A 27,097-nucleotide genomic window follows, 5' to 3' on the forward strand; every position below is an offset into this window, starting at 1 on the left:
TCTGTTTCTGGTCTCTATTGCCTATTCTGGACATTTCATATAAAAGGAATCAGACAATATGTGATCCTTTGTCACTGGCTTCTTTCACTTAGCATCTTCTCAAGGTCCATGTATAGTGCTTCATTTCTATTACCAAGTAATATTCCACTATATGAATATACCACATTTTATTTATCCTGAATGGTTAACCATTAAAAAGAATAGACCTTTAGACAAAGAAAGGTCCACCTTTGTTATCCACCTGCCTATTGCCAAATCTACCAATTTACTTGCACCTCTATGCATTTTGCTCCTTTTATCTGTGAACGTCTGTGTTCCAAAGGCTAAGAAGCCCTTTAATTCGAGCCCTGAATCCACGCCCTCTCACCTACATAACAATCTAGCAAGTATCTCTTCTTTCTGGCACCAACATTTTCCCCTCTACTGGGTTTTCCAATAATCAAGATCCTGTAGTTTCACTCACCTTTTAGAAATAAAAAACTCCCTCACCTGGCATCTCCCTTCAGCTATCACATTTTACTATTCCCGTAGACAGCAAATCTCCTCAGAGATGTCCCAAATCATGGTATCCATTTCTTCATCTCCCAATCGCTCCTGACCCCATAATTAGGCTTTTGGACCCATTATTCTGATGCAACCATATTTCTCAAGGTCACCCAGGAGCTTTCATTTTGCTAAATCCAGGTGGCAAGTCTCAGCACTTTTCCTTGACCCATCAGTGGCATCTGATTTCTCTCTCCCTCCTTCCTAGGAACTCTCCTTAGTTGGCTTTCAAAATACCTCCCTCTACTTTTGCCTGCTAGCCCACTGGCTGCATCTTTTTAGTATCCTTTCCTGGAGAGAACAGTATAGAACATCGGTTAAAAGCGCACATGTAGGAGTAAAGCTACCTTGAATTTTAGCTCTGCCACTTGTAGCTGTGACCTTGGGCAGGTTATTTCTTCTCTTTATTCTTTGGTTTCCCCATGTATAAAACAGGGTAACTGTATCTACCTCATAGGGCTGTAACTCCTCAGAAGAGTTCCCCACACATGGAACTATGTATGTCTTAGTTCTCAGTATCATATTCTCAACTGCTAACTGCTAAAATATTTCTGGCCTCATCCATTTCACTACTTCTCTACTTACACGCCCTCTTCAGGTAATCTCAAAGGTGACAGTGGCTGTAAATATTACCTGCTGATGACACCAGAATTTACTTCTCTAGATTTTATTTACCAGTTGTCTACCTGACATCTGCACCCGAATATCAGTCAAAATACCCAATGTTTTAACTTGCTATCTGCCCACTAAACCCACTCCTCCTCGAGACCGGCCCATCTCAGGAAAGGCAATTACACTCTAACAATTGCTCTTTCTCGAACGTATTTAATTAATAAATGCATTCTGAAGACTCTATCTTCAAAGTAAATTCAGAATCCAACTACTTATCACCTCTACCGTACCACACCAACACAACCTCTTACCGCTCATCTACTCCAGTGGCATCCAATCTGGTCTCTTCATTCTCACCAACTCCCACAGTCTGTTTTCTATGTAATAGCCATAGCAATCCTTTAAAAACTGTAAATTGGATTGTAACACTGTTCAAAACCCTACAACACTTCCCACTGCACTCATAACCTGGCCCTTGACAACCTTCTCTAAACTCATCACCTGCCCCTTTTCCCTTTGTTCATTCTCTTTGTTCCAGCCATACCAGCCCCGCCACAGTCCCTAAACAAGCAACTACGTTCTGAGTCCAGGACCCCTATTGTTCTTTCCTTCACCTGAAATGGCTTTCCTCTGTATTTATACAGCTCTTTCCTCTGTCATTTCTCTCCATTACCTCCTTAGTTTCCCTTCCTAGCCATTCTATTTAGAATATCACATCTCATGTGACACTCCTCCAGTCCTGTTCTCTGCTTTACTTTCATAGGTCTCTTCATCGGACTATCTCCATGTGAAATTATTAGTTTATTATCTAAGGCCCTAATGGAATATAAGCTCGAGGAAGACAGGCCTTGTCTTGTTCATTCAGGTGTCTCTAGTATCCAGAAGGGTGCCTGGCACACAGTAGGTACTGAATAAATACATGTTGAACGGCTGAATGAATGGTGGTGGCAGAGGTGATGAGCAAACTCATCAAGGAGAAGATACTTCTCAGGGGGCAAGAGCAGTGTCTACAAGGTCCAGGTCTCTTGCCAAGGGCGGTGAGTCTCTTTCCACTGCAAACCTATAAAGACCTGAAATTTGTTTTGAGAAAGGCTGCAATGTTCTCTCTGGTCGTAGTTCCACCTTTTTTGATTTGATCCCAATAGAATGAATGTCAATGTGGCATTTTGCAGGAACCTAAAATTTTTTCACATGAAGGAAAAGATATATCGACCACTCTTATCTCTTCCACCAAATGCCCTGAGATCCCCAGGCATGTACATATATATTTTTAATCATAAAAAATGCTATTTTTCTTAAAACTCCAGACCTTCAGAAAACTAAAATGAACAGTACAATTCATACATGTATTTCCTTTGCCTAGATTCGTCAATTTATAACATTTAGGGTATAATTATTTTGAAAAGACTCCCAGACAATTCTTATAGTAGGTACTGTGTCGGGAGCTGGGGAGAATGGAAGATATATGAAGCTAGTTTTCAAAGAATGAGAGAAAGCACATTTTAGATTGCATTATACATTAAGGTTATACAAAAAATCATGGTTAGAACGGTAGCAAGAGAGCTTTAAAAGAAATGTGAGTTTTCAATAATATATAATGCAGTTATACACAGATGTATATCTATTTTTAGGAGTACATTATGCTTTGATAAAATGTAACACCTGAAAACCAGAATTTCAAATAAAGAGAAATCAGAGACTTATCTCTTTAAAATGACTCCTTGTCTTTTTTTGCAAAATAATGTACAATAGGCTTTGTTTGGTCATTTTCCCTATACTTCATTTAGAGTCACTTTTCAGAAGTGCAGTTTATATACAAATTGCTGTTTTACTGTCACTGACAAAGTACAGCAGCTATGACTTAGAGTTAAGAGTTGTACTATTAAGAGTCTAGAAGTTTGGAATATACAGTTAACCTGTCACTGAATGATGTTATCTGCAGCGTATTTTATTTTCAGTGTTAGCTGGAAAAAAATCTTACCTGAAATTCTTCACGGCAATATCTCTGTCTACCAAAATCAATCTAAAGCCCAGAGTTTCTGCACCCAAAAACATGTCTATCAGAGAGATTTAAATGTAAGAGACCTCTTAGGCCAGAGTTCTGCTGCCTAGGAAGCGCAGGGGGAGATGGGGACAACGTGATAAGCAGCTTTCAAGTTTCTGCACAAGACTGTCCACATTCTTGAAGTGCTTTGCCTTCTGATAAAATATAGCGTATTGATGCATGAATTCATAATTAAGGGAATATTAGTTGTAGATTAATTGCTTTTAATTATCCACTGTATCCACAGAACAATGTTATATACTAAGCTGAAGGCACTGTGATGAGTATTTGGGAACTACTACTACTACATGACACTAGTGTAGTAACATAACGCGGTATTTAGAGTACCAATTCAAAGATTTTGACGCCTTCAAAAGATGAACACTTTTATAGGATAAAGTCAGCAGGCTTTTTTGGGCACGAAATTAAACATCTGGTACAGCCCTCTAGCTTACAATTTAATATAACCAAACATTATAGCAAAGTTCAGAATAAGAAAAGACATTAAAATGTAAAAATTGTTTAAAAAAATTAGACATCATTAAAAAAACTTTCTAGAATTTTCTTCAGGTTTCCTTTGAATGTTATTCACACTAGTAGATTGGTGCTCTAATGTTCTAATTTAAATGTTGTTAAAAATTACTAACTATAAAAAATCAAAATTCTGGGCAGAGAAATCCAAAGCTAAGTGAAATCACAAATCATAATTTTAAAGTAATTACTGAACTCAGTGGTAAAATTATTCATCTGCTAGGCAGTTTTAGGGATCACAACTACTGCATAAAGGCAAACACTCCTGTTTAATTCACAAACCAATTCTGTCCACATCATTTCCTGAAGTGTCCAAATTTGGGACCATCAACCCATAATGCCTTTTGAGGCCATGCAAGGATGTGTGGAAATCAAGCCTGAAATATATCACTATCTAGCAATTCAGCCTGCAGGCCACCAATTTGTGACTTTTGCTTTAAATCTTCGGTAACAATAATTACCAGTAAATAGGAAGCAATCTTATAAATACCCAATTCTTATTTATAAATTTCAACCTCATCTACAGCAGTGTGACAAAAATGGGGAGAATCTCTGCATCTTAAAAATTAACAAATAAATGTATTTGGCAAGAGACGAGGCTTTAATTTTCCACAAAAGGAATGAGTCCAACTTAGTAAAATTTTTCCTTGAAAAGGTATTTTGGATGTACTGGTAACACAGTAGAGATATGTAACACAAACAAACTTTTTTTGTGTATGTTTTTTATTGTTTGGAACACCAAAGTAACCCAAATTTCACATTTACAATGAACTTTTTAATAAAAATACGCTGTACATCAGAGACACGTTATACAAGTTTTTGAAAAGTAAACACATACACTTATACAGTAAAGAGATTGAACAGAATTGCTATCATCTTTAATATTCCTTCTCTCCTAAATGATCAACAACTGCAGACTGGTACCTTTAGCTTTTAGGAAACCACCACTGTGCTATTAGCTATTTTGAAGGTGAGGTAGTAAGAATGAATTTCTTTAAAATCAAGCCATAATGCATTACTATTGTGCCATCAAATAATTTTATAGTTTCAGATTATCAGTTACTAAAATAATCAGAATCTCTAAAAGATGGAGATGTAGTTCTCTACAAATGTGGTAGTATGGGCTACCTCAGCTCAACTCCAGAAGCAGGTAGTCATCACTCCCAAACTAACACCCACACTTAAGTCTGATCATTCAGAAAATTCTTTAAACCAAACTATCCTTAGAGCACCCCTCTGGCTCCTTCCAGTATAATCGCAGGCCTCACTACAGAACTTTGGGAGATCTGTTGAACATTTGTTTGGACCATGCTACTTTAAAAGTATTAGTGCCACAATTCAGAAATTAAGATGCAAGAACTCAGTTAAGTCTCAATGATACATTTACCTTCCAACGTAAGAAAACTATTTGAGTATCATTAAGGGGAAGAATACAGATACCATGTTGTGCTATTTAAATGAACTATCACTATGACTAACACACGTGTTTTCTCAGTAAGCCAAGTGATGGAACTTGAATATGTGTGAACTTAGGATCTGGTCTAACATATCATGAAAATACCTGAGGCATCTATGTCAAGATACATTTTTTCCTAAAAAGTTTGCTTCCGCTATCTGTCAATAAATACGACAGCTTAAAATCAATCATAGCTAGAGTAATATAGTTTTAGAATTTCGAAGAATAAATATTCTCTAGGTATTTCTAAATATGGTCTATGACATTCCTTACCTGTAACAAGCACCCACCATTCACTGAGCACCTACCCTGTGGCAGGCCCCGTGCCAGCTGTTTTATATACGTTAGCACACTGAATCATCACAACACTCTGGTGTGACGTTTTTATTCCCTTTTTTACAGATGAAGAAACTGAAGTGTAGTATCACCTTCTAGGCTTAAAGTTTTCTGGTTTGGCTTAACACTTCTTTTTATCATAGGAGAAAATATTACAGCACCAAGAGGAAACGTGAAAGCATCTTAGTCCTGGTATTCCATTACTTGATTAACATCAACAACACCCTAACCTAATTGCTGACCCTTTAGTGCTGCCGTGCTGCATGTGATTACTACAGTCCTTTATCAAAATGATGGAACTGTGATTAATCTTTTGGATAAATCCTCCTTTATCGGCATACACATTAAAAAAATCTCATTTCTCTGAGAGTCAAAATTCATGGGATATTCTTTTCAAGATTTCTAATTGAAGGTACATGGAAGGTTTTCTTTCTCAGATTGGAACAAAACTGCATTGTAGTTAAAAGTGCTTATTTAACAAAACAGTTTTCATTTTTATGTCAAATTTTAACCTTTCCAGATTTGGAGCAGTCTTTAATTTCTAAATTTTGTTTAAGTTATATACAAAGATCATAATCAGAGGTGATGTATAAACAGCCCTGCACTGAAAACCATCCATTAATCCACCTACTCATGTAACACATGTCCCTCTCTCATGGAACTTCCATTCTAGTGGTGGTGGTAGGGGGAGATGGACATCCAATCCAAACAGGTATGTCAGGGAAGGATAAATACTACGAAATTTAATTATTGTTCTAGCAGTGCTTAGCTCATTAAGCTCACCAACTTTTCATCTGTGTTTTATTTTGTTTCACATGTTGGATACAGAGTTTAAAGGATATATTTTAGTAGTGATAAGAAATAAAGGGCAGAGTCTACAAAACCTAAATGTTAAATCAGAGGCAGGATACTCATTCTTCAAGGTTGTTTGAAATAGTGGTTGTTAAACTCTTGGAGATGATGAAATCTTTTCACCCATTCAATGAATTTACTAAGCCCAGAAAAAAGTACAAACACACACAATTTTGTAAATAGTCCCAGGTGGCCTTATATCCGTGGACACCAAACTAGAAATTTCATTTCAAAGAGAATTCATAATCAGGGGCGTGAGTGTAGGCTGTAGGAAAGGGGTTGATCAGAAAATTCTACCTGACTCAGATTCTGTGATTCTTGTGTAACCACCTTATTACAAATACGGAAAAGCGGGGGGGGGGGGGGGGGGAGCACAACAAAACTGAGATCCAAAGATGTCAAGGTTTCCTGGCTCCTAGTCCAACGTTCCTCCTACTATATGATTTCCATTAGGGAGTAGACCTCTGAAGCAACTTCCTCATTAAACAAATCACCTCCCATCATGATGATGACTACTGCTATTATTACTTCTGACCAATTTTAATCCCAATCCTCTTTTACCATTCATTACCCAGTCTGTGTACCAAGGGAAATAAAAATCAAGTTTATTAGCAGCCTAAGCTCAGTCTTGGAGAGGGCAGAAGACAGCATGCCATTTAAAAACAAATTCGTTTTTATTATAAAGGTGGTACATGCACAAAGTAAAAATTTCCAACAGTACTGAAAGGTGTAGTTGAAAAGAAAAAAGTCCTGCATCACAAGTCAATGTCTCACAGTCCTACATCTCAGAGGGAGCCAATGTGCTCTTTCCTAAAAGATCTAAGATTATGAAAGCAAAAGTGCAGACAGACACCTCTGAAAAATAACATGGGCTCACAGGACTCGAATGTTATAATACGAAGAATGAATTAACCACCCATTAAGAGAATCAAGTGTTAATTATACTTGGCAATACCAACTGAAATACAATTTTATTAATTTAAAAGATGGTCACTATAACAAGTATATGATATATTCATTTATAATTGAAGCAAGCAAGGGTAAGGCCTCTTAAAGGTATAAACAATCTAAATCACACTTCCCTTGATCACAGAAGTCAAATTGTGGGTAAAGAGTACAACACATAATCTCTAGCAGAAGAAAACTGAGGGGTCAGTGGGAAGGCATGACCTCAGGCTGTATATAACTGTCACTCAGATAACAAAGCCATTTTATTGCAAAGCATCAAAGATACTTTCTTTGTGAGCCCACAGAGAATGCAAGCACAGTCCAGGGGTTTTAGATCTATAAAAAAACCTATGTTGTCAAAGAAATGCTCTCTCTTATAAAGTTGGAACATGTGGGTTCATGTCGATCATGGACTTTGGACCAATTCTTTTTTATAGAGATTAGTTTAATCGCTTTTCTATACCAATTAAGATATGCAAATTCAAACTTTTATTCAAGACAAACAAACATGATTTCATCTTTGAGGTTGTCTCTTGGGCTACACTTGGTAAAGACCAAGGGCATATCCTTGATTTAAGAGGAAGATTTTCCTCAAAAAAATATATCAGCCTCAGAGAACACTGTACCAGAATTAGCATTGTTCTTAAAAAATCTAACTTGGCCAGGGGAAAAAAAAACTAGTGATAAAAAAATTAACTTACCAAGAAGTGAAACAGGCTGGGTTACAGGAGGGGTGGGCAGATTCGTGGGTGCAGCAGGTGGCACAGCAGAGCCATACATTTTCACACTGTCACCAGACTCGGCATTTCCTCTAGCCCCAGACACCACTGTTGGAATGGGATTTCCAATAGATAAGTCTTTTGTAGTGTCTTCATTTATACCAGCGATAGTAGCTAAGGAATATAATTACATCAACATGTGAAGCTGAATAATTAATTATCACCCCGGTCAACATTCTTTTGCCATACTATAGATCCTATTACTGGTCCTTTCTCCCTCCTACTCCCGACTCCAAGGATAAGTGAACACAAAGGAAAAATATGCTTACAGTTTGGGATGCTTATTGGTGGAGTGTGAGGAGGAGGAATGGACACTGGTGGAGTTATAGGAGGTGGGGGTCCAGGAGGAAGAAAACCTAGAATAAGAAAAATAACATCAACATCAATGTCATTTTATTTCAGACTCTAAAAAAAGTATCTTCTCAAATAACTTAGTGTACCTGGTGGTAAATGCATTGGGTTGAATCCTGGGCGCAAAAATGGTGGAGGCGGCGGCGGAGGAGGAACACCGGGACCAAAGCCCGGAGGGGGAATTCCCAAAGGAGGTGTGAAAGCAGGTGGCTGGAGAGCACCAACGACAGGAGGACCTGGCTGGTGTGGTGGGACCTAGAAAGAAGGAGAAAGGAAGCCATCTATCTACCACCCTCCCACCCATACAGTGCGTACAGATGAAGAAAATATCTTGTTGAAAAAACAGGTATTTCTAAATTTGTGATTATGTGAATAAACATATTAGATGACAGGTGGTAATCCGTACCTACCCCAAATGACAGAAATCAAATTTTTGCTCTCGACTTTATGACAGCAAATTCACATTGTATTTCACCAGTATCTACTGGTGTTCTGATAGAACATAACATGTTAAAACATGTTCCATGGTCAGGTCAAAAGTTTGAGAACAGAACTCAAAGAAAAGCTACCTGGCAATTTACAGTGATTAAGATCACAGGTCTTAGGGTCAAGCTGCCTGGCCCCCCCTTTTAACTAGCTTTGTGCCCTTGAGCAAGCTACTTACACTCTCCACAGCTCAGTTTTACTCATCTGAAAAACGCAAAAGTGCCAACCAACCTCACATAATTATGGGGATTAAATAGTTAATATATGTTATGTGCCTAGTGCCTGGCAATTAATAAACACCCCAAAAACGTCAGCTATTATTAAAAAAATAAAAAAAGGTATGATCAGTTTTAACAGGTCAGGTTTCTTTAAACAAGTGCTAATATACATTGAATCATATTTAGAACCTGCACTGGAAGGACATATCCAAAAGGTCAACTAAATAGTCTGCCAACTTGGGAAATCCATTTATAAAATATCATAGCTAAGTATGTATCAAAGCATGTAATTTTCTCCTTACACTGAGAAAATCAAGAGGCCAGGCAATCCACTTGTGATAGCTCAGATTTATCTGATTCAGTTTTAATGTGAGAAACTGAGCAAGGAAGGTACTGAAAGGAAAGAAAAATCTACTAGTCACATATAAAACTCTGGGTCAAGTATTTATAATTTTTACTGAAAGGTTTTTCATCAGTTAGCTCTTATTATGTAATAGGAAACATGCTGAATATTTAACATACATTATCTCATTTAACCCTTAAAACAACTCTGACATAGGAAGACCACCAGAGCAAAGCCAGGAAACAGTCTGAAACATTATGAGGATAAGACACTGAATCATCTACAGATGTAAGGCAATATGAATTTATTCTCGTTTTATTAACATTATGAAAAAATGTTAAAGAGTTTATAAACAATAGGTCTGACATAGCAAAACATGAAGAATATGCACATTTATGCACTCATGTCGTTGACTATGAATCTAGACATACATCTACAGTAGGATTCAGAGTGGTATCTTTCAGACATTTAAATGTTTACATGATGCCCCAAATATTCCTACCTGTGGAGGTGGCACTGTTATAGGCGCTGGAACAGGGATAGGAGGGACAGGCACAGGTAACGGTTTAGGTATGGGCGACACGGGTTCTGTGTGTGAGGTTTCTGCCCCTCCATTTTGAGCAACTTCATTTTCATGTTTCTTGGGAATTCCTTTCCAATCTATGAGAGGTAAAGAAATTTTAAACAGTTTGCCATTTCCAGTTTATAACTTTAAACCCAGAAATGATTTTTTAAATATTAAAAAATCAGCATTCTAACTATTAAAGAAATGCCTATGCTAACTTATAAATGTTAATTGTTTAAATTAATGGATAACAATAGCAAACATGCAAAAGAATGCTTACTGTGTGCCAGGCAGACTTCTAAGCATTTTATATATATTAATTCATTTAATTCTCATAACCATCTATAAGGATGTCCTATCATTATTCCCACTTTATAAATGAGGAAAAGACACTTTGTCCAAGGTCACATACCTAGTAAGTGGCAGACATGGAACTCAACCCAGACACACCTGGCTCTAGAGTCTATGTTCTTAACCACAACAGTGGTCTGCCTGGATTAAAGATCCTGGGAGGGAGAAGCAGGATTTTTACTCTGCACCAGAGCCTCTCAGAATGCCTGGTGCATAGCAGACCCTTCATAACTGTTTGCCTGGACAGAAACCCAGCTCTATGCTTGAGTGAAGGCATCATGCAAGGTGGAGGGAGGAGTTCAGTATGGGAATAGTTCAGCATTATTTCACCTCCTTTCGGCTCTCAAACCATCACTCCTGCTTGAAGCTTCCTTAAAACGTTCTTTCTATTTTGCCATGCCACCCTGTACTCCTCCTTGTGCTGCTATCAATCTCCATGCTCATACATTCTGCCATCTTCCGCACCACAATCCCACTGTCCTAGCATTTTTAATATCCAGGCCCACAAAGAACCTTCTTGTCTTAAATGTTTACTTCTGATTGCTACTCTGGACATTTAAACATTTTCAAAGAAATTATTATGATATACTGGATTAAAACACAATACCAACGATGCTCAGTTTAAGACTCATTTGATCTAAGTTTTCACAGTGAAAAATTCTACTTAAGATCTACTTAATACTGTAGTTAATAATTAGCCCCACAATTAGTAGTGATTTCATTTGGTCTGCATCTTTCCCACTAAAAATAAGTTGCATATGGGCAAAGACCACATTTATCTTAATTCACTGTTTCCCTAGTTTATAATGGAGATTGGCACACAGTGGGTACTTGAAAATTTTCTTCTCAAAAATCACTTCCTAATGCAAAGAATATTTGTCATATGTACTACCAAGAAAATAGATGAATTTTAAAAGAAATTAAATAGTGCTTTACCTGGATTAAGTGTATCACTGTCCAACATTCCTCCTTCACAAAAACTCTCCAGTTCTTCAGGCTTAACTTTGTCCCATGGAATATAAGTAACACCAAGTTCTACATCCCAATACTGCTTATAATCTGCCTTTATTCCTTTGTTTAAGGCCCAGGCAATCTATTTCACCATTAGTTAAAATATAAAAAAGAAGGAAGGGAGAAGAATGTCATAAATTTTCAGAGTTAACTGTTCCCTACCATTCTAATCATTCAGACTTGGGCAGCAAGGGAGTAATCTGGCCCAGCTATCCCTGGATCTCACTCAAAGCTTTATTTGACAGTAGGCGATTGGTTACCCTTTTATCCCACTTTGTCCTAGGATGGAAATTTGACTGGCATCACACATCTTACCCATTCCTCCACCCACCCACCCGCTTAATCCAGCCAGCATAAAACTTAGAGAAAAGGAAATGAGAGAAAGGTTGAAGCTCCTTGTACAACCCAGCATAAAAAAAGTGGGAATTACTTTCAAAAGTTTTGGGTACCCTTGAATTATTCAATAGACAAAATCCTTTTGTGTAATCCAAGGGTAGAAGAGAGTGTTATGACACTGAGGAAACACTGACTCTGGCCCCTTAGGGGAAGAATACCAAGGAACCTATCTTTTTCTCTCTTTTTGGTGAATATTTTTCATAGTTAATTCTCAGATGATAAACTTTAAAAACGGAATGTAGAAAATACAAAATTTTTGAATGACAAATATTTTACTAAATAACATTATATTTGAAGCACTAATTAATTAAATACCTTTACGAACCTACCATTTTTTTTATAAACAAAATTCTACCTTGCACCTAACTTTGGAAATTTTATGTTAACTTTTAGGAGATAACCTCTTTAAAAATAGATGCCTATGAAAGGCCCCAGTGTCCAAAATTACAGTTCGTAAAAAGCCGTCTAATATTATGCATTAACTTTTTTAAAAAATGAATTGTAAGGTATAAAACTATACCTTTATGGATTTCTGGTTCACTTTATAGTTTCCTCGGCTCAGTTTCTGCAGGGCACGATAAGCGTCTTGCCTATGAACCATAACAATATAGGCACAGCCTCTGGGAGGAATCATCTGCTCCAAAACATTTTAATATAAAATATAACAAAATCAAAGAGCAACAAGACATAATATTGAGAAATCAGTTCTAACAACACCAACCACAATCCCTCTGCCCCAAACCAGTGTTCTATAATCTGAGATTAACTTTTTGTAAATTGTCAGTTCAAGTTTGGTCTCATCTGCTAATTATTAATGAACCTACAGTCCCCCAAGCTTTGTTATATAAAGGCTTTTCTAGAAAAAGGTTTTAAATGAAACACAGTTATCCAAGGACTGTAGTTAAATGGTAGAGAATGCTAAACATGGACTCAGAAAACCTAACCTGTAGCCACATCTTCTACAAACCTGGGCAAATTTTAACTTAGGTCTCAAGTCCTTAATTTCATAAAATGACAATCACATCTATCCACTGTCATTAAATAATTTAATAAACACTCACATTAATTGATTCAATTGGACCAAACTCTTCTAAGAGACTGGCAACGTCCTGCTGAGTAGTCCTTTTGTCCAGTTGTCCCACCCAGAGTGTAGTACTACAAACTTAAAATAAAATTATAATCATAAAAATATACACACTTGATAATCAGCAGCACTGTACCTTACATGAAAAAATTCATTACAGAAAATATGCATGAGTTACATTACAATACCACAAGTTTAAGTAGTAAATCCTATATACATTAAAATACATCTTAAAAAATTCTAGAAAAATGTGGTAGTACTTCCAGAAACGGAACCAGGATAGAAAACTGTCCTTTTTGTGGATAGATCTCAAAATTTCATCTATGAAAACTGGGGCCAGAGAGGCAGTAACTTGCCCAAGGCCACCCTTGGTAAGAAAACAGCAGAGCTAAGACTTGACCCCAATTCTCTTGATCACCAATCAATTCAGTGCTTTTGTTCACTATATGTAGTTGTCCCTTTCCAACTGTCGAGTGTAAATGGTTTTTCTCTTATGTTGTGTCGTAGGAAATAAGCCTTACAGAGTTAGTTTTACACATGCCCTAGTCACACTGTAAATTAAAATTTCACTAACAGCTACAGACTTATATGAATAATGTGTCTAGCAGACCTTATCAAACATATTCTAAACATATGATGAGATTCAGGAGATAATGCAAACTAATAAACTGTATAAATTACAAATATTTATAAAAGAGGGTATTAGTTATAATGGAAAAAAGTTAAAACTTTCCCATTGTGCATAAGGCAGCTAATTAATGACTTTATATTTCATACATGAGATTCAAGACTCACTATTAGTTTGCTTCACTCCTTATTGCTGCTTTATAGCTGGCTTAACGTACAAAAGCAAATCCAAGGGTATATACAAAAGCACAAATGAGTAAGACATGATAAGCTGCTACTTTGCTAATAGTTATAAAGGATTTTAAACCCAGGACCTGAAAAAAATAATGCAGGAAGTTTAAATGTAAAGGTTAATTTACCACTTGCAGTTTCTGGTTTGATCTGAGGAAGGCCTTTTTGTCGGCGTTCTCTTTCTTTTTCTCGATCTCGTCTTTCCTGGGAACGAGATCTAGGAGAATGTCGACGTCGATCTCTTGACCGGGATCGAGAACGTCGATGACGAGACCTTCGAGATCTAGAACCAGATCGAGATCGTCTCCTTTTTGGTGACCTAATATTTTCATGAAGAGGGAGAATGGATAGCACATGGAGAGAAAATAGAAAATGTAAGCATGTGTCAATTTGAAAACAAAAAATATAACTAGCTAATTTAATGTTTGGATATGTAAGAATTTGACAGCAGGGAATTCATTTCAAAGATTAGTATGTTCAAAGTTAGAAAGTATGCATACGTTTTAAGGGGGATAAATAAGAACGGTAACATACAAAAAGTCTCTCTCATCTTTGATACCCCTAGCACTATACTAAATTACATCCTCGTAGTGCAAGAAGCTAGTAATCATCATTGAGATATACTGCTACTGCTGTTAGCTATCTTCTCAGTAATTTAATGGTAATTAGTCTTTGGGTGGTGAACATGATGTAGCCTACAAGAAATCAAAACATAGTGATGTATACCTGAGATTTATATAATGTTATAAACCAATGTTACTTTAATTAAAAAAATAGAAAAGGAAAAAAGAGTTTAAGGGGATAGGGAAGAGGCAAGTAGGTACGACTACAAAAGGCAACATGAGCAGCCCCTGTGGGGATAAATGCTCTGTATGTTGACTACTGATGCTAATATCCTGATACTGTACTATGGTTTTGCAAGATGTTACCAAATGACAGAAACTAGGTAAAGGGTAAATAGGACCTCTCTGTATTATTTCTTAAAATTGCATGTGAATCTACAATTAACAGTTTAATTCAAAAAAAGACAACAGGAATCAATTTTAACTAGAGAAAACACCTATTATGTGGAACCAATTATTGCCTTAAAAAAATTTATTTAGGGGCCAGCCTGCTGGTGCAGTGGTTAAGTGTGCATGTTCCGCTTCAGTGGCCTGGTGTTTGCCGTTTGGATCCCGGGTGTGGATGTGGCACGGCTTGGCAAGCCATGCTGTGTCAGGCGTCCCACATATAAAGAAGAGGAAGATGGGCACGGATGTTAGCTCAGGGCCAGTCTTCCTCAGCAAAAAGAGGAGGACTGGCAGCAGATGTTAGCTTAGGGCTAATCTTCCTCAAAAAAAAAAAAATTTATTTATTAAATAGTAAAAAGAGATATGTGTAAAGTGAAAAACACTGCTTTAAGAAACGAAAAACATCCATTACACCCCCTGCCCCAAAAGTATAACCTTATTATAGTATTACTTATCTTTCTACTTTTGTTGGTTGATAAACTTGAAATGGAACTTTGAATACATAATTCATATAATTCCATGTATATCTGTATGTAGGCATTAGAGTAACTCAAAGGAAAAAAATGTGGTTAAGATGACTGACCTTAGATTTTTTTTTTTTTTTTTAAGATTTTATTTTTTTCCTTTTTCTCCCCAAAGCCCCCCGGTACATAGTTGTATATTCTTCGTTGTGGGTCCTTCTAGTTGTGGCATGTGGGATGCTGCCTCAGCGTGGTTTGATGAGCAGTGCCATGTCTGCACCCAGGATTCAAACCAACGAAACACTGGGCCGCCTGCAGCGGAGTGCGCGAACTTAACCACTGGGCCACGGGGCCAGCCCCTGACCTTAGATTTTTTTAATGTACTTCTCCTGCTCCCACTCCATACATAGAGACATATAAACATACCAAGTGTTATTTTATTTTTGGGGAGGACAATTGGCCCTGAGCTAACACCTGCTGCCAATCTTGCTCTCTTTGCTTGAGGAAGAGTGGCCGTGAGCTAACATCTGTGCCCATCTGCTTCCATTTTGTATGTGTGGTGTTGCCACAGCATGGCTTGATGAGTGGTGTAGGTCTGTGCCTGGGATCTGAACCCGTGAACCCTGGGCCAATGAAGCCGAGCATGCTGAACTTAAGCACTATGCCGCCAGGCCAGCCCAGGCTGCATATCTGAAAACAATCCAACTTGATTTTAATCTCTCTGTCTCCTAAGACACACAGGATTGGAAAACATTCCTATACATTACCTGGATGCTGACCTAGATCTTGACTTTCTGTTATCAGACATATGCCGCTTAACCTCCTGAATACAAGGTTGTTCCACTTCCATTTCCTTAAGAAGAAAAAACAACAAGAAATGAACATAATTAAATGAGAAAAGTGGAAATTATAAATAGAGGCAATAGGACAAAATCTAAAGAACAGTGAATTACAAATCTCTTGTCCTGAAACAGTTCTCTTTTGGTTACTTGAGACCAAACTACTAGTTTAATAATGACTGGTCATCAGTGGGAAAAATTTTTTTTATATGGTTTACAAGATTAGAATACTTCTCTACTTCTAGAAACTACCTCATACAAGTTACATACTGTTTTAACAAACCATTATCTAAAGTAGTGCATTAGGCACTGGCTAAGCATCCTATTATGTATCTCAATCCTCACAGAACCCTGTGGAACTTAGTAGTCTTATTAGGTCCACTTTCCAGATGAAAAACTTAGGGCACAGAGGTTACTGTGTGCCCCACATAACAGTCTTTCTTCATATTAAAAAATGATGGCAAGCAAAAAGGCAGGAATCCGCATGTAACTCAAGGCAACCAAACAGATAACCAACAACCTGAGAATAAAGTGTTACCTGATGTGCCTTCTGTGTAAGTGGTTCACTCTGTGCCTGAAAAGAAGCTTGGAAAGGCTGCTGCACGGGGGGAGTTGGAGGAATCACAGACTGAGCCATGGGAGGAAATGGAGGTGTAGGAAGAAGGCCAAATCCTGGCATCTGTCCATTAGGAGGAAGCGGAACCTTTTCGTATGTTAAAACAAAAAAAAGTGTACGAGTAGATTTTAAGTAATAGCTACCAAAAATAATCAGAAAAACGCTTACTACTTTATATAAAACTAAAACTTCTTCAGTAAATTTTGATCAAGGAAAAACATGACATACACAACAATTTCCACAGGTACAATCTTTAGCCAATCTTTATACATCCAAGTATACAGCTTAAAAATCCTATAGCTCCTGTTAAAATTATGAACACACAGGTTTGGTATTACACATTTAATAAGACATAATTTCATTTATATGAGGAAGCAATGTGACAGATGGAGCTTAAAGTCAGAGGGTACTCTATTGTAAGTTGTCTCTCTTCAACTTTAAAGGCAAGTAAGCCTTTTCAGAGGGAGAGTGGCTAGAAGCAATCACTTCTAGGTTCACTTTTAAAAGATTTACTCCAAGGAGTTTCAACCAACATGCCTACTTTTAGGGTTTCAAATATCATAATAATAATGAGAGTAAACCACAACCTAACCTATTTCTGTATGTGCCATTCCAATGCCAATACAAATAAAGTATAACTATAATGTCATTATGTCATAAAGACGTATTCTATCTAAATTATTTATAAACTTTCAGTAATTGTTAAACATTTGGAAATAAGTTTTAAACTGGCTTATAAAGTACTTTTCAAACTTCATTCATCAATAAGTCATAAAAATACAACATCAATTTCATATTACCAAACATAAAGAATGGACTGAACATGATACAGATGAGAAAATGAATATACTCCAAAGAGGTTTCTAGAACACTTTCTAAACTAGGATATAAAGTAGTATTTCCCAAGGCTGATTGTACAACAAAATCACTGCACAATTTAAAAAAAAATACAGATTCTCTAGAGAGTTGGAGCACTGGAGGACCAGGATTCATAATCTTTCTTTTCTTTTAAGATTGGCATCTGAACTAACAACTGCTGCCAGTCTTTTTTTTTTTTTTTTGCTGCTTTTTCTCTCAAAATCCCCCCAGTATATAGTTGTATATTCTTTTAGTTGTGGGTCCTTCTAGTTGTGGCATGTGGGACACCACCTCAACATGGCCTGATGAGCCATGCCACATCTGCGCCCAGGATCCGAACTGGTGAAACCCTGGGCTGCCGAAGCAGAGTGCATGAGCTTAATCACTTGGCCACAGGGCCGGCCCCACAAGATTCATAATTTTTAAATGCCCCGCCTCCTGCCCCCATAATAGAGATGCACAGTCAAGTTTAGGAAACTATGAATTTACCAAAATAAATTCAATGAACAAATTTCTACTAAATGCCTGCAATTCTCCAGTGTGCTATGCTCCTTTTACTGCAGATTGCAAACTGTATTCCTGAATGTTGAGAGCTGGAAGCCCTCTAAAGCATTTTATCACACATTTTTAAAAAAACCTCCTCACAAGGGAAAGAACTATATAACTAAACAAACCAGTTCCCTGAAATAGAACCATAATCTCTCTCTAAACAATTTTAACAAAAATACCTATTACTAAATTATAAGCATGTAATACCTTAGCATCCTTGTTTTAATTAAAGCAAAAAACAACCCAAATCACTTACGTGCTCAACAGCTTTTATGGTAGCTGTAGTACCACTTGGCCAATCACACAGCTAAATAATAGTGGTCTGTGAAGTGCAACTCATATGCTCTAATAACTATCAGCTGCAAGAAAAACACCTGTACCTGATGGTGCACTGGATCCTGCTGGATTGCCACCATTCGAGGTTGAAACTGATCCATATTTTGATGCTGGGTATATGCTGGCTGCTGCATGCCATCTCCAGGAAACCCACTGAAAATGATGAGCAACCTTTTTACCCATTCAAAAACACGTAAGAATCTTAGCCACATTTACACTACAGAAACATAAAGAATGTTATTCAGCAGTCATTAATAATCAACATTTTACCGAATCGTATATTTGCCTATATAAATTTATACGCTCAGCATTGTTCCCAACATAAAAGCCATTTTTTTTAAATAGTTTTTTGTTGTTGTTGTTTTGTTTTTGAGGAAGATTAGCTCTGAGCTAACTACTGCCAGTCCTTCATTTTTTTGCTGAGGAAGCCTGGCCCTGAGATAACATTTGTGTCCATCTTCCTCTACTTTACATGTGGGACGCCTGCCACAGCATGGCGTGCCAAGCAGTGCCATGTCCGCACCTGGGATCCGAACCAGGGAACCCCAGGCTGCCAAGAAGCAGAACGTGTGAACTTAACTGCTACGCCACCCGGCCGGCCCCCAAAAGCCATTTTTCAATGTAAATCTGACAGGATCCCCTCCCTCATTTGGGAGAAAACCCAAAATATCACAATTTTCAAAAACAATGACTCCATATAAAAAATTATTTGTTACCGAACGTTACTTACATCATGCCTTATAATGATCACCAACTCTACATCCACTGAGGAAATAGAAGAAAGAAACTTACAAGGGTGCCTGTGGAGGAGAAGCAGCAGGCGTGGCAGCAGCGGGCGCGGCAGCAGTGGGCGCAGGCGGAGCAACAGCAGCAGCAGGTGCTGTGGTGGCAGCGGCAGCAGCAGCATCTTCTTTCTTTGATTCTTCCACAGCTTCTGGCTCATCATCATAATCAAATCTATCAAGTAGCTTCTGGAATGGGTATGTCAATATTCCATTTTAAAATTCAGGTTGTGATTTACCGCACAAAAAAACTTTATGAAAACAACAGATGTGTACCACCATCTATAATCCCACCATGCTGTCACATACAATCTCATTTTCCCACATGCCCCTTAGGACCTTCATTCATAGACAAATTTTACAGAAATGCCATTTGGAAAAGACGTAATTTTTTATTCTGCTTTTCTTCCCCAATTACAAGTGCAGGATTTTCTTTTTGACTATTCTCTATATGCTTATTTTATAATTAACTTAGAAATATAACTATTTTACTAAAATACTCACTTTCCTAGACTAAAAACTTCTGGAACTTGCACACATGAAATGGGTATACATTTTCACTCAGCTACAAAATGGACAAAAAGAATGACTGTCTTGTCCAATCACTATAAATGTCTAGAGAAAAATGTCCATATGCTGCTTACTCAAGAATATACTACCACAAAAAAGAAAAAAGAGAATGGCATGGACAGGGCCATAAAGAAGTCTCACTACCTGTATACTAGCTTCTTTCATCAAACTTCACAGCTCACCTCAAGTTACCAGAAACTTTCATTAAAAAAAAAAAAAAGAATCAGGGCACCTTACAAGATCACTTGTCTAGAAGAGCCACTTAAAAACACAATTCCATTTATTCAGAAAGGAAGGCAGGCAGGCAACACAATGAACACCTACTACTGTGTTTTGGTAGATTACGTATGATACTTCATCATCATAAGAAGCATGTAACGTAGGATACAGTTTCTTCTTTTCACAGACAAGGAAACGAAGGCTCAGGGGATTAAGAAACATAACCAAGATTGTACAGTCAGTGAATGGTAGAATCAGGATATGGACGCTGATCTTTTAGACTTCAAAGCCGGCAGTCTCTAGCATCCAACAAGCAGTCTCTTCTCTCAAGCTGTGCCCATTCTTCTCATGAACTTTCAACCTCAAATTCCTAAACTTGTGTTGTTCTAGGATAGTACTACCTAGAAATTCTGGTTCTACTTTACTGGACAACAGATTTCTAAATCAGGAAGGGAAGTCCCCTTCTTGGACAACACTTGTGTTTCTTTGTAATTCTAGGCCGTGTGATTAAAGCTTCTTATTATAACTGAGTGAGATCTAACATGGCCAAGGCACCCTGCTGTCTTATGCACATTAACTTATTTAACCCTCATGGCAACAATAAAATATAGGTACTACCATGGCTATTTTACAATGGTTGACACTGAATATTTAAGTAACTCATCACCAAGATAGAGTCAGTGATAAGAGCTAAAATTAAAATCATCTGAACTGTCTACAAAGACCAAAACATATGATTCTTGGCAATTTATCACATATATAGCCATGTGCCACATAACAGTGTTTCATTCAACAGCAGACCACATATATGACAGTGGTCCCACTCAGTGACTCACCCAGAGCAACTTCCAGTCCTGCAAGCTCTAGTCATGGTAAGTGCCCTATACAGGTGTACTAATTTTTAATCTTTTATACTGTATTTTTACTGTACCTTTTTTGTGCTTAGATACAGATACACAAATACTTACTCTTGTGTTACAACTGCCTACAGTATTCAATACAGTAACATGGCTGTACAGGTTTGTAGCCTAGGAGCAACAGGCTATACCATCTACGGTTGTGTAAGTACACTCAATGATGTTTGCACAATGACGAAACTGCCTAGTAACACACTTCTCAGAATGCATCCCCGTCGTTAAGTGACCCATGACTGTAGATACGTTTTTTAAAGTTTGAAGATTTATACCTATTGTGTTCAGAAAAGATTTGAAGCAGTTAAAAAATTAAAACTGAGATCTATCCAAAAGGACATTTTTGTCACTTTTTAGGAAACTGAAGATCTACGAAGCAGCTGAAATAAACAAATTGTTCCCGGTCAAGCTGTTTGACTAGCTTAAAATAAACCTTTTTAGTCCAAGGAGAAGCATAGAATTCCCTTTTCTAAATTTGATATAACTAACAAACACTGACCAACCCATTTAATGTAAAACACTAGAGGAATCATAACTCAAATTAACAACAAAACAAGGATGCCACTATCATTGCTATTATCAACACTTTTCTGAAGTCCTAGCCACAAGTACAATAAGAAAAGAAAAAGAAACAGGCACAGATGTTGAAAAGTCAAGTTTAGTAGCTACCTAGAAAATCTGAGAGAACCAACTAGAAAACAAAGCATTTAATACCATGACCATTTACAAGAAAATAATCAACAGTTTCCCTCTATAGCATCAATAACCAAATGAAAAGTGTTATGAAACAAACAGGAAAAATGAGTAAATATCTAAGAATAAGTGAAATGTGAAACATACAAGATATATGAAAAAAGATTTTAATAAATGGAGATTCTGTATAAGAAGCTATCAGTACTTCTTAAATTAACCTATAAATTCATAAATTCTAAAATTTATGCTAAAGTTCATCTGGAAAAGTATGCTGTGATGGTTAAGTGTACATGTCAATTGGGCTAGGTTATGGTGCCCAGTTGTTTGGTCAAATATTAATCTAGATGTTGCTGTGAAAGTAGTTTTAAAATACGATTAACATTTAAATTAGTATATTTTCAATGAAGAAATACCCTCTATAATGTGGGTGGGCCTCAACCAATCCGTCCTTAAGAGCAAGGACTTAAGTTTTCTGAAGAAGGAATTCTCAAGGCAGCAACACAGAAATCTTGCCCTGCAGAATTCAGACTAAAGACTGCAACTCTCACCTGAGTTTCCAGCCTGCCAGTGTGCCCCACAAATATCAAATTTGCCAGACTCCACAACTGTGGGAGCCAATTCCTTAAAAGTCAAATCAATCTCTCCCTCTCTCCCCTTTGTGTGTGTCTATGTGTATAGCTGGATAGATAGATAGATAAATAAAATTGGTCCTGTTTCTCTGGAGGACTCTAATACATATGCCCAAGAATAGCCAAAGAAAGTTTAAAAAAGAATAAGGGGAAGGGGAACACCTGGAAATGAAATACAGTATACAAGTTGCAAGTATTTAAATTGTTATGATGCAGAAATAAATATTAGTGAGACAGAACAGTGTCCAGTATGGACACAGAAACAAATGAGACTTTAGTGTATGACAAAAATAGTGAGGGAGAATTGGCTATTTCCAAAAATATAAAGATTTAACTATCTTGAATGCTTATTCTAAAATAGGTTCCAGATGAAAAGAAGAGACAAACACAAAAAACAAGAATATAAAACTACGAAAACAAAATATAGAACTTCTAGTACAAGTGGGGAAAGTTTTCCAAATCACAACACAAAACAGACAACTAATAAATAAAACCACAATATGAAAAGAGTTCATGTTCACACGTGCACGGAAATAGCTCTGAAAGAATGTACTCAAATCTGTTCAAAGCAGAGTGAAATTGCTTCCCTTTTTCCTTTAGAACTTTGTTTTATTTGCATTTCTTCCCCAAAGCAAGTACCCCTTTTGTACTCAAAAATTTTACCCAACCTTCTTTTAATCAATAGTCAAAGATATAATGACAACCAGCATTTACCATATGGATTCTTAATTTGGACTACCAATAATCAAGTTATTGTATCTTATAATTAGAATGCCAGGAAGAACAAAATTTTAGACTAGATTAAACTGTTTTGGGATTTTCAAACTTTTCTGTTTTTTGCAATGAAACCTGTAAAATGAAATGAAATTTTATATAGCCACAAACTCAATACATAGACAAGACACAAGACAGATAAAGAGTGGCGTTGTCTGGGTTAACATTTCGACAGGAAGTTCTGAGCTGTGCATAATCAGCACATCTGTATCCTTAGTGGCAGATCCTTAAACATGCCTAAGGCCCAACAGAGGAGTTGGAAGACACTGAACCAATCCAAACCCTCATGTTATAGATATGGTAATTAAGGTTTTTAACAGCAAAAAACAGAAAGCAACTTAAATATCTATCAATAGGGGAATGGCTAAACTGTAATGTGTCCATTAACCTAATACTCCTAATAAGCACTCAGTAAAAATGTAGATCTCAATCTATTAACCTTAACAACAGAGACAAGAGGATTAAGATCAAAACAAGCAAGTCAAAAATAGTGTATATATATTATGACCAAATAAAGAAAAGCATATATCCACAGTAAATTCTGAAAAGATATACAGCAAAATGTTACTGTAGTTATCTTCAAGTATGAGGGTTAATGGTGAATGTTCTGTTTACTTTTCCTTTTTACTAAAAATTTTTGTGATGAGTGTATATTACATTTATAACCAGGAAAAATGTTTTGATGCTGAGGGAGAAAAATCCCTCAAACAACAAAACAAGAAAATGAACAAACTACAGAGAAGCTAGAGAAGGGTAACCTCCACGGTCCAAGCTGAGTGACATCAAGAGCCGGGCGGGTTATGTGAGAGGAGCATACCTTGTCAAATGCGGTTTTCTGTTCAGGCGGGGGGAAAGCAGCTTTTTGTTCAGGTGGTTGTGTAGGAGCTGTCTTTAACTGAGCTGTGAGAGCCTGAACCTGAGCCATCACAGCATTGTCAATGGCAGGAGACTGTGGTTTTGGAGGCTGCTGAAAAGTCTGAAGGATCTGCTGAAGCTTAAAGAACGGGAAAACTGATAAACCACACAAGGAAGTATACTCATAGTATCAAAAGTTAACTTGCTAAAAAATCTTAAAGGTGACTCAAAATAGCACAGACACAGAGTAAACTGGAAAAAAGGAATCTACCTTTTAGTAATGGTTAAGTTTGTTGTGAATGAATCTATCAGGGATACAATGTGCATCACTTAAGGTTAGAATTGTATGCTGATGACCCCAGTGGTAGAAAATGATGCTCAAAGAGAAGAGAAAATACACTTAAATTGTAACCAAGGTAAATATATATTTTCTAGAAAAATGTAAAAAACATTTTCAAATAATTTTGAAATCAATCAGAAATGCTAGAATTGAGAGCACCAATATCAGCCACTTAGTAGTTGTAAAGTTCGCTCCACCAAGGCGTATTACTATTTCTCAGTGTGCTGTTCCCTTGTTTTTCACCTTTCCCCACTCTCCCCTAATGATCCCCATGCCATTACCTTCCTAGTGAAGGCTTTTCTAGTTGAAAAGTAGAAGTATTTCCTCCCTTGAATGTGCTCATTAATTAGGTGTGGAAAATAAGAACTGACAATAATACCCAACTACAGGAATTTAATCTTTGGATAGGATAGGTGGTTTACCTGTTGACCTTGTGTCGTCTGAAACAGCTGGGCTACAGCAGCAAAAGCATCCGAGCTGGGCAACTGTGGTACAGTTGGTACGGAGTTTGTAGTGGCTTGTGGGGGTTCAGAAGAAACCTTAACTGGAGGTGGAGGTGAACCTAAAAAAGAAAAGGTCAGTAAGCCCTAAGAAAACTTTAACTTACAAATTTTCCCTTTTAAACTCCATTAAGCTTCTTCAATGACACAACATTCCATTCAAGTAACATTCCATTTAACAGATAGTAAAAATACAGATTCTGTACAGAGTCTATAACAAGTACTGGAAGAGCAGACTTTTATTAGAAATAAGAATTATGCAAAGAAAACCATACCTTCCAAGATGCAAACTCAAGTTTCCTTATGGAAATTTTCTACCAATATAAACAGACTTCAAACTTTTCATGAATAAAGTTATACTGTTTTCTAAGGTCACAGATACCCTTGACCATACCTTCATTATTAGTAACATTTTCTGCTACTGGGGCGGCATTACTGGTTCCTGCTGCCATGTCCAAAAGAGGTTGAATAATTTCAATCTTGAATACTCCATTTTTTTGCCAAAGGTTCAGCACACGGACTATTTTACTCTGTTATGTGTGAGAAAACATGAATGTACCATAAATAATTTATTATACCTCTTACAAAAAAAAGAAAAAAAATCCCCTAGGCTAATATATCCATACTAAGTCTGTTTTGTAAATAGGAAAAAAAAATATCTATCATCAGAATTACAATTACTCTACTCTAATTAGCCTTTCTTTAGTAGTGTAATCTAGAGTAAGAAACAGACGGAAACCGAGAAAAGGAATATAACCTGGAGAATCAAAAGAAATACATTATAATAAAAAAATGTATTTGAAGTTTTCATTATATTTTATTTATGCTTACAAAGAGACTCTATCAATGACAAAAACTAGTTATCTTAGAGAAGTAAATGAAGTAAAAAAGAATTTCCTCAGGATGATCCTAACGGTTAAAATATTTAAGAAACTGGCCTGTAACTGCTAAGTTGTTTTATGGACCAGTAAATATGAAGGAGATCCAGAGAAGATGTGTTATTCATGAGTATAACTCGTATCTCCTACTCAAGGAATGATATTCTTTTCTCTTGTATATCTTTCCCAGAAAAGCACTCCTCCAAAAATATAAATACAGAATCTACAACACTCAAATTTATATGCCGTTTATTGTAAATGTCTCCATTCTTCATTATTTTGAGATTTACCAGTGTAATTCTCCCACTTATTGGAGTCCAGTTATTACGTCTGTAATGTTTTTCTACCTTTTTATAGTACACAGTTAAACCAGCTACGTATATAAGGAATTAAATACTGTAGTCTGATTGCTAACAGATGCCATTTATGCTCTAGCATCTCTATATGCTAAGGAAAGCCATCGATTATTGGTCCCTTCCTTCTGGAATAAGCAATAATCTGAGATGAACACGGCCTTTCTCTACTGCAGAATTTCTTTTTCACTCAATTGTAAGTAAATCTTTCCAACAATGCCTTCTTTAGAGGAAGATGGTGCTCTTTTCATATTTCAACAGTACATTCCTGAAGGACTTCACAAGAAAACAGATGAGATGACCACTACAAAAAAAACGTGGGTTTTGTTTCAAGTTCACAGAGATCACTACATGATTATCTTCCTAGTTATACAGTAGGCTTCAAATATCTAATAAACATTTAAACAGATTTAAATAAATATAAAAACAAGAACACAAGTTTTAATTTAAAAATTATTAACTATACCTTATCTTCAGATGGACAAAGATATAAATATTGGAATGTAGCGGTTATGTTTTTAGAGAATCTTGGCCCAAAAACATCTTTATCAGTTCCAAACTGATGCCGAGACTGTCGCACAATTGAGTCGATTACATATAATCCTGGAACCTTGTATTCAGGTTTACACTACAAAGACAAAGATGTAAAGTCAATACAAGAAAAGCAAAATCACAATTTGACACCTATTAATCTCACTTTTATGAAACTTTGTTTATCCAATGATTGTTTCTATTTAGAAACTACTTGAGTGCTTAGCTCTCTTATTGGCTAGCTTGTCAAATTTCCCACAGGTCTATATAGAAGAATACAGCATTCTCTTGATACTTCAGATTCCCAATATTTTATTTCTCTCTGATCTCCCTATCCACCACCCCATAATTTCCCAGAATCAACATTACTTTATCAATCCCTAAGGCACTTGCATACAAATCCACTTACTATGATAGTCTCTACTCCAATTCACCCTGCTCAAAAAAATAATTATTACCTTTTATTATCAAAAAAATTTTAACATATCAATTTTAATTCTATTAAAAGCACAGTAACAGAGAAACAAAAACTAAAAGGAGAGGTCATTTTGGCCTATCAAATTGACAAGATAAAAAGAATAGAGAAACAGGCACCTACACACATTTCTAGTACTACAACTTTTACAGAA

General features: G+C 36.7%; 1 protein-coding gene across 2 annotated transcripts in view; it reads right to left on the reverse strand.

Moving 5' to 3' along the window:
- Positions 1-27,097, reverse strand: part of LOC124231440 (SR-related and CTD-associated factor 4) — a 58,181-nt gene that overhangs the window by 7,205 nt on the left and 23,879 nt on the right. Inside the window, exons 4-19 of one of the 2 annotated variants that reach the window (XM_046648244.1) lie at positions 26,404-26,565; positions 25,101-25,236; positions 24,629-24,768; positions 23,829-24,005; positions 19,226-19,404; positions 18,478-18,586; positions 16,613-16,777; positions 16,003-16,088; positions 13,893-14,083; positions 12,884-12,984; positions 12,343-12,456; positions 11,352-11,508; positions 10,002-10,159; positions 8,542-8,707; positions 8,371-8,457; positions 8,024-8,149 (exon numbers count right to left, since the gene is read on the reverse strand). In XM_046648244.1, coding sequence (XP_046504200.1) covers positions 8,024-8,149; positions 8,371-8,457; positions 8,542-8,707; positions 10,002-10,159; positions 11,352-11,508; positions 12,343-12,456; positions 12,884-12,984; positions 13,893-14,083; positions 16,003-16,088; positions 16,613-16,777; positions 18,478-18,586; positions 19,226-19,404; positions 23,829-24,005; positions 24,629-24,768; positions 25,101-25,236; positions 26,404-26,565 — 2,254 coding nt within the window. Of the gene's footprint in view, positions 1-8,023; positions 8,216-8,370; positions 8,458-8,541; positions 8,708-10,001; positions 10,160-11,351; positions 11,509-12,342; positions 12,457-12,883; positions 12,985-13,892; positions 14,084-16,002; positions 16,089-16,612; positions 16,778-18,477; positions 18,587-19,225; positions 19,405-23,828; positions 24,006-24,628; positions 24,769-25,100; positions 25,237-26,403; positions 26,566-27,097 lie in introns of both variants that reach the window. The other variant, XM_046648243.1, reaches the window with a different exon arrangement.

This window comes from Equus quagga, chromosome 21, assembly GCF_021613505.1.
Source record: "Equus quagga isolate Etosha38 chromosome 21, UCLA_HA_Equagga_1.0, whole genome shotgun sequence".
Classification (NCBI taxonomy): Eukaryota; Metazoa; Chordata; class Mammalia; order Perissodactyla; family Equidae; genus Equus; species Equus quagga.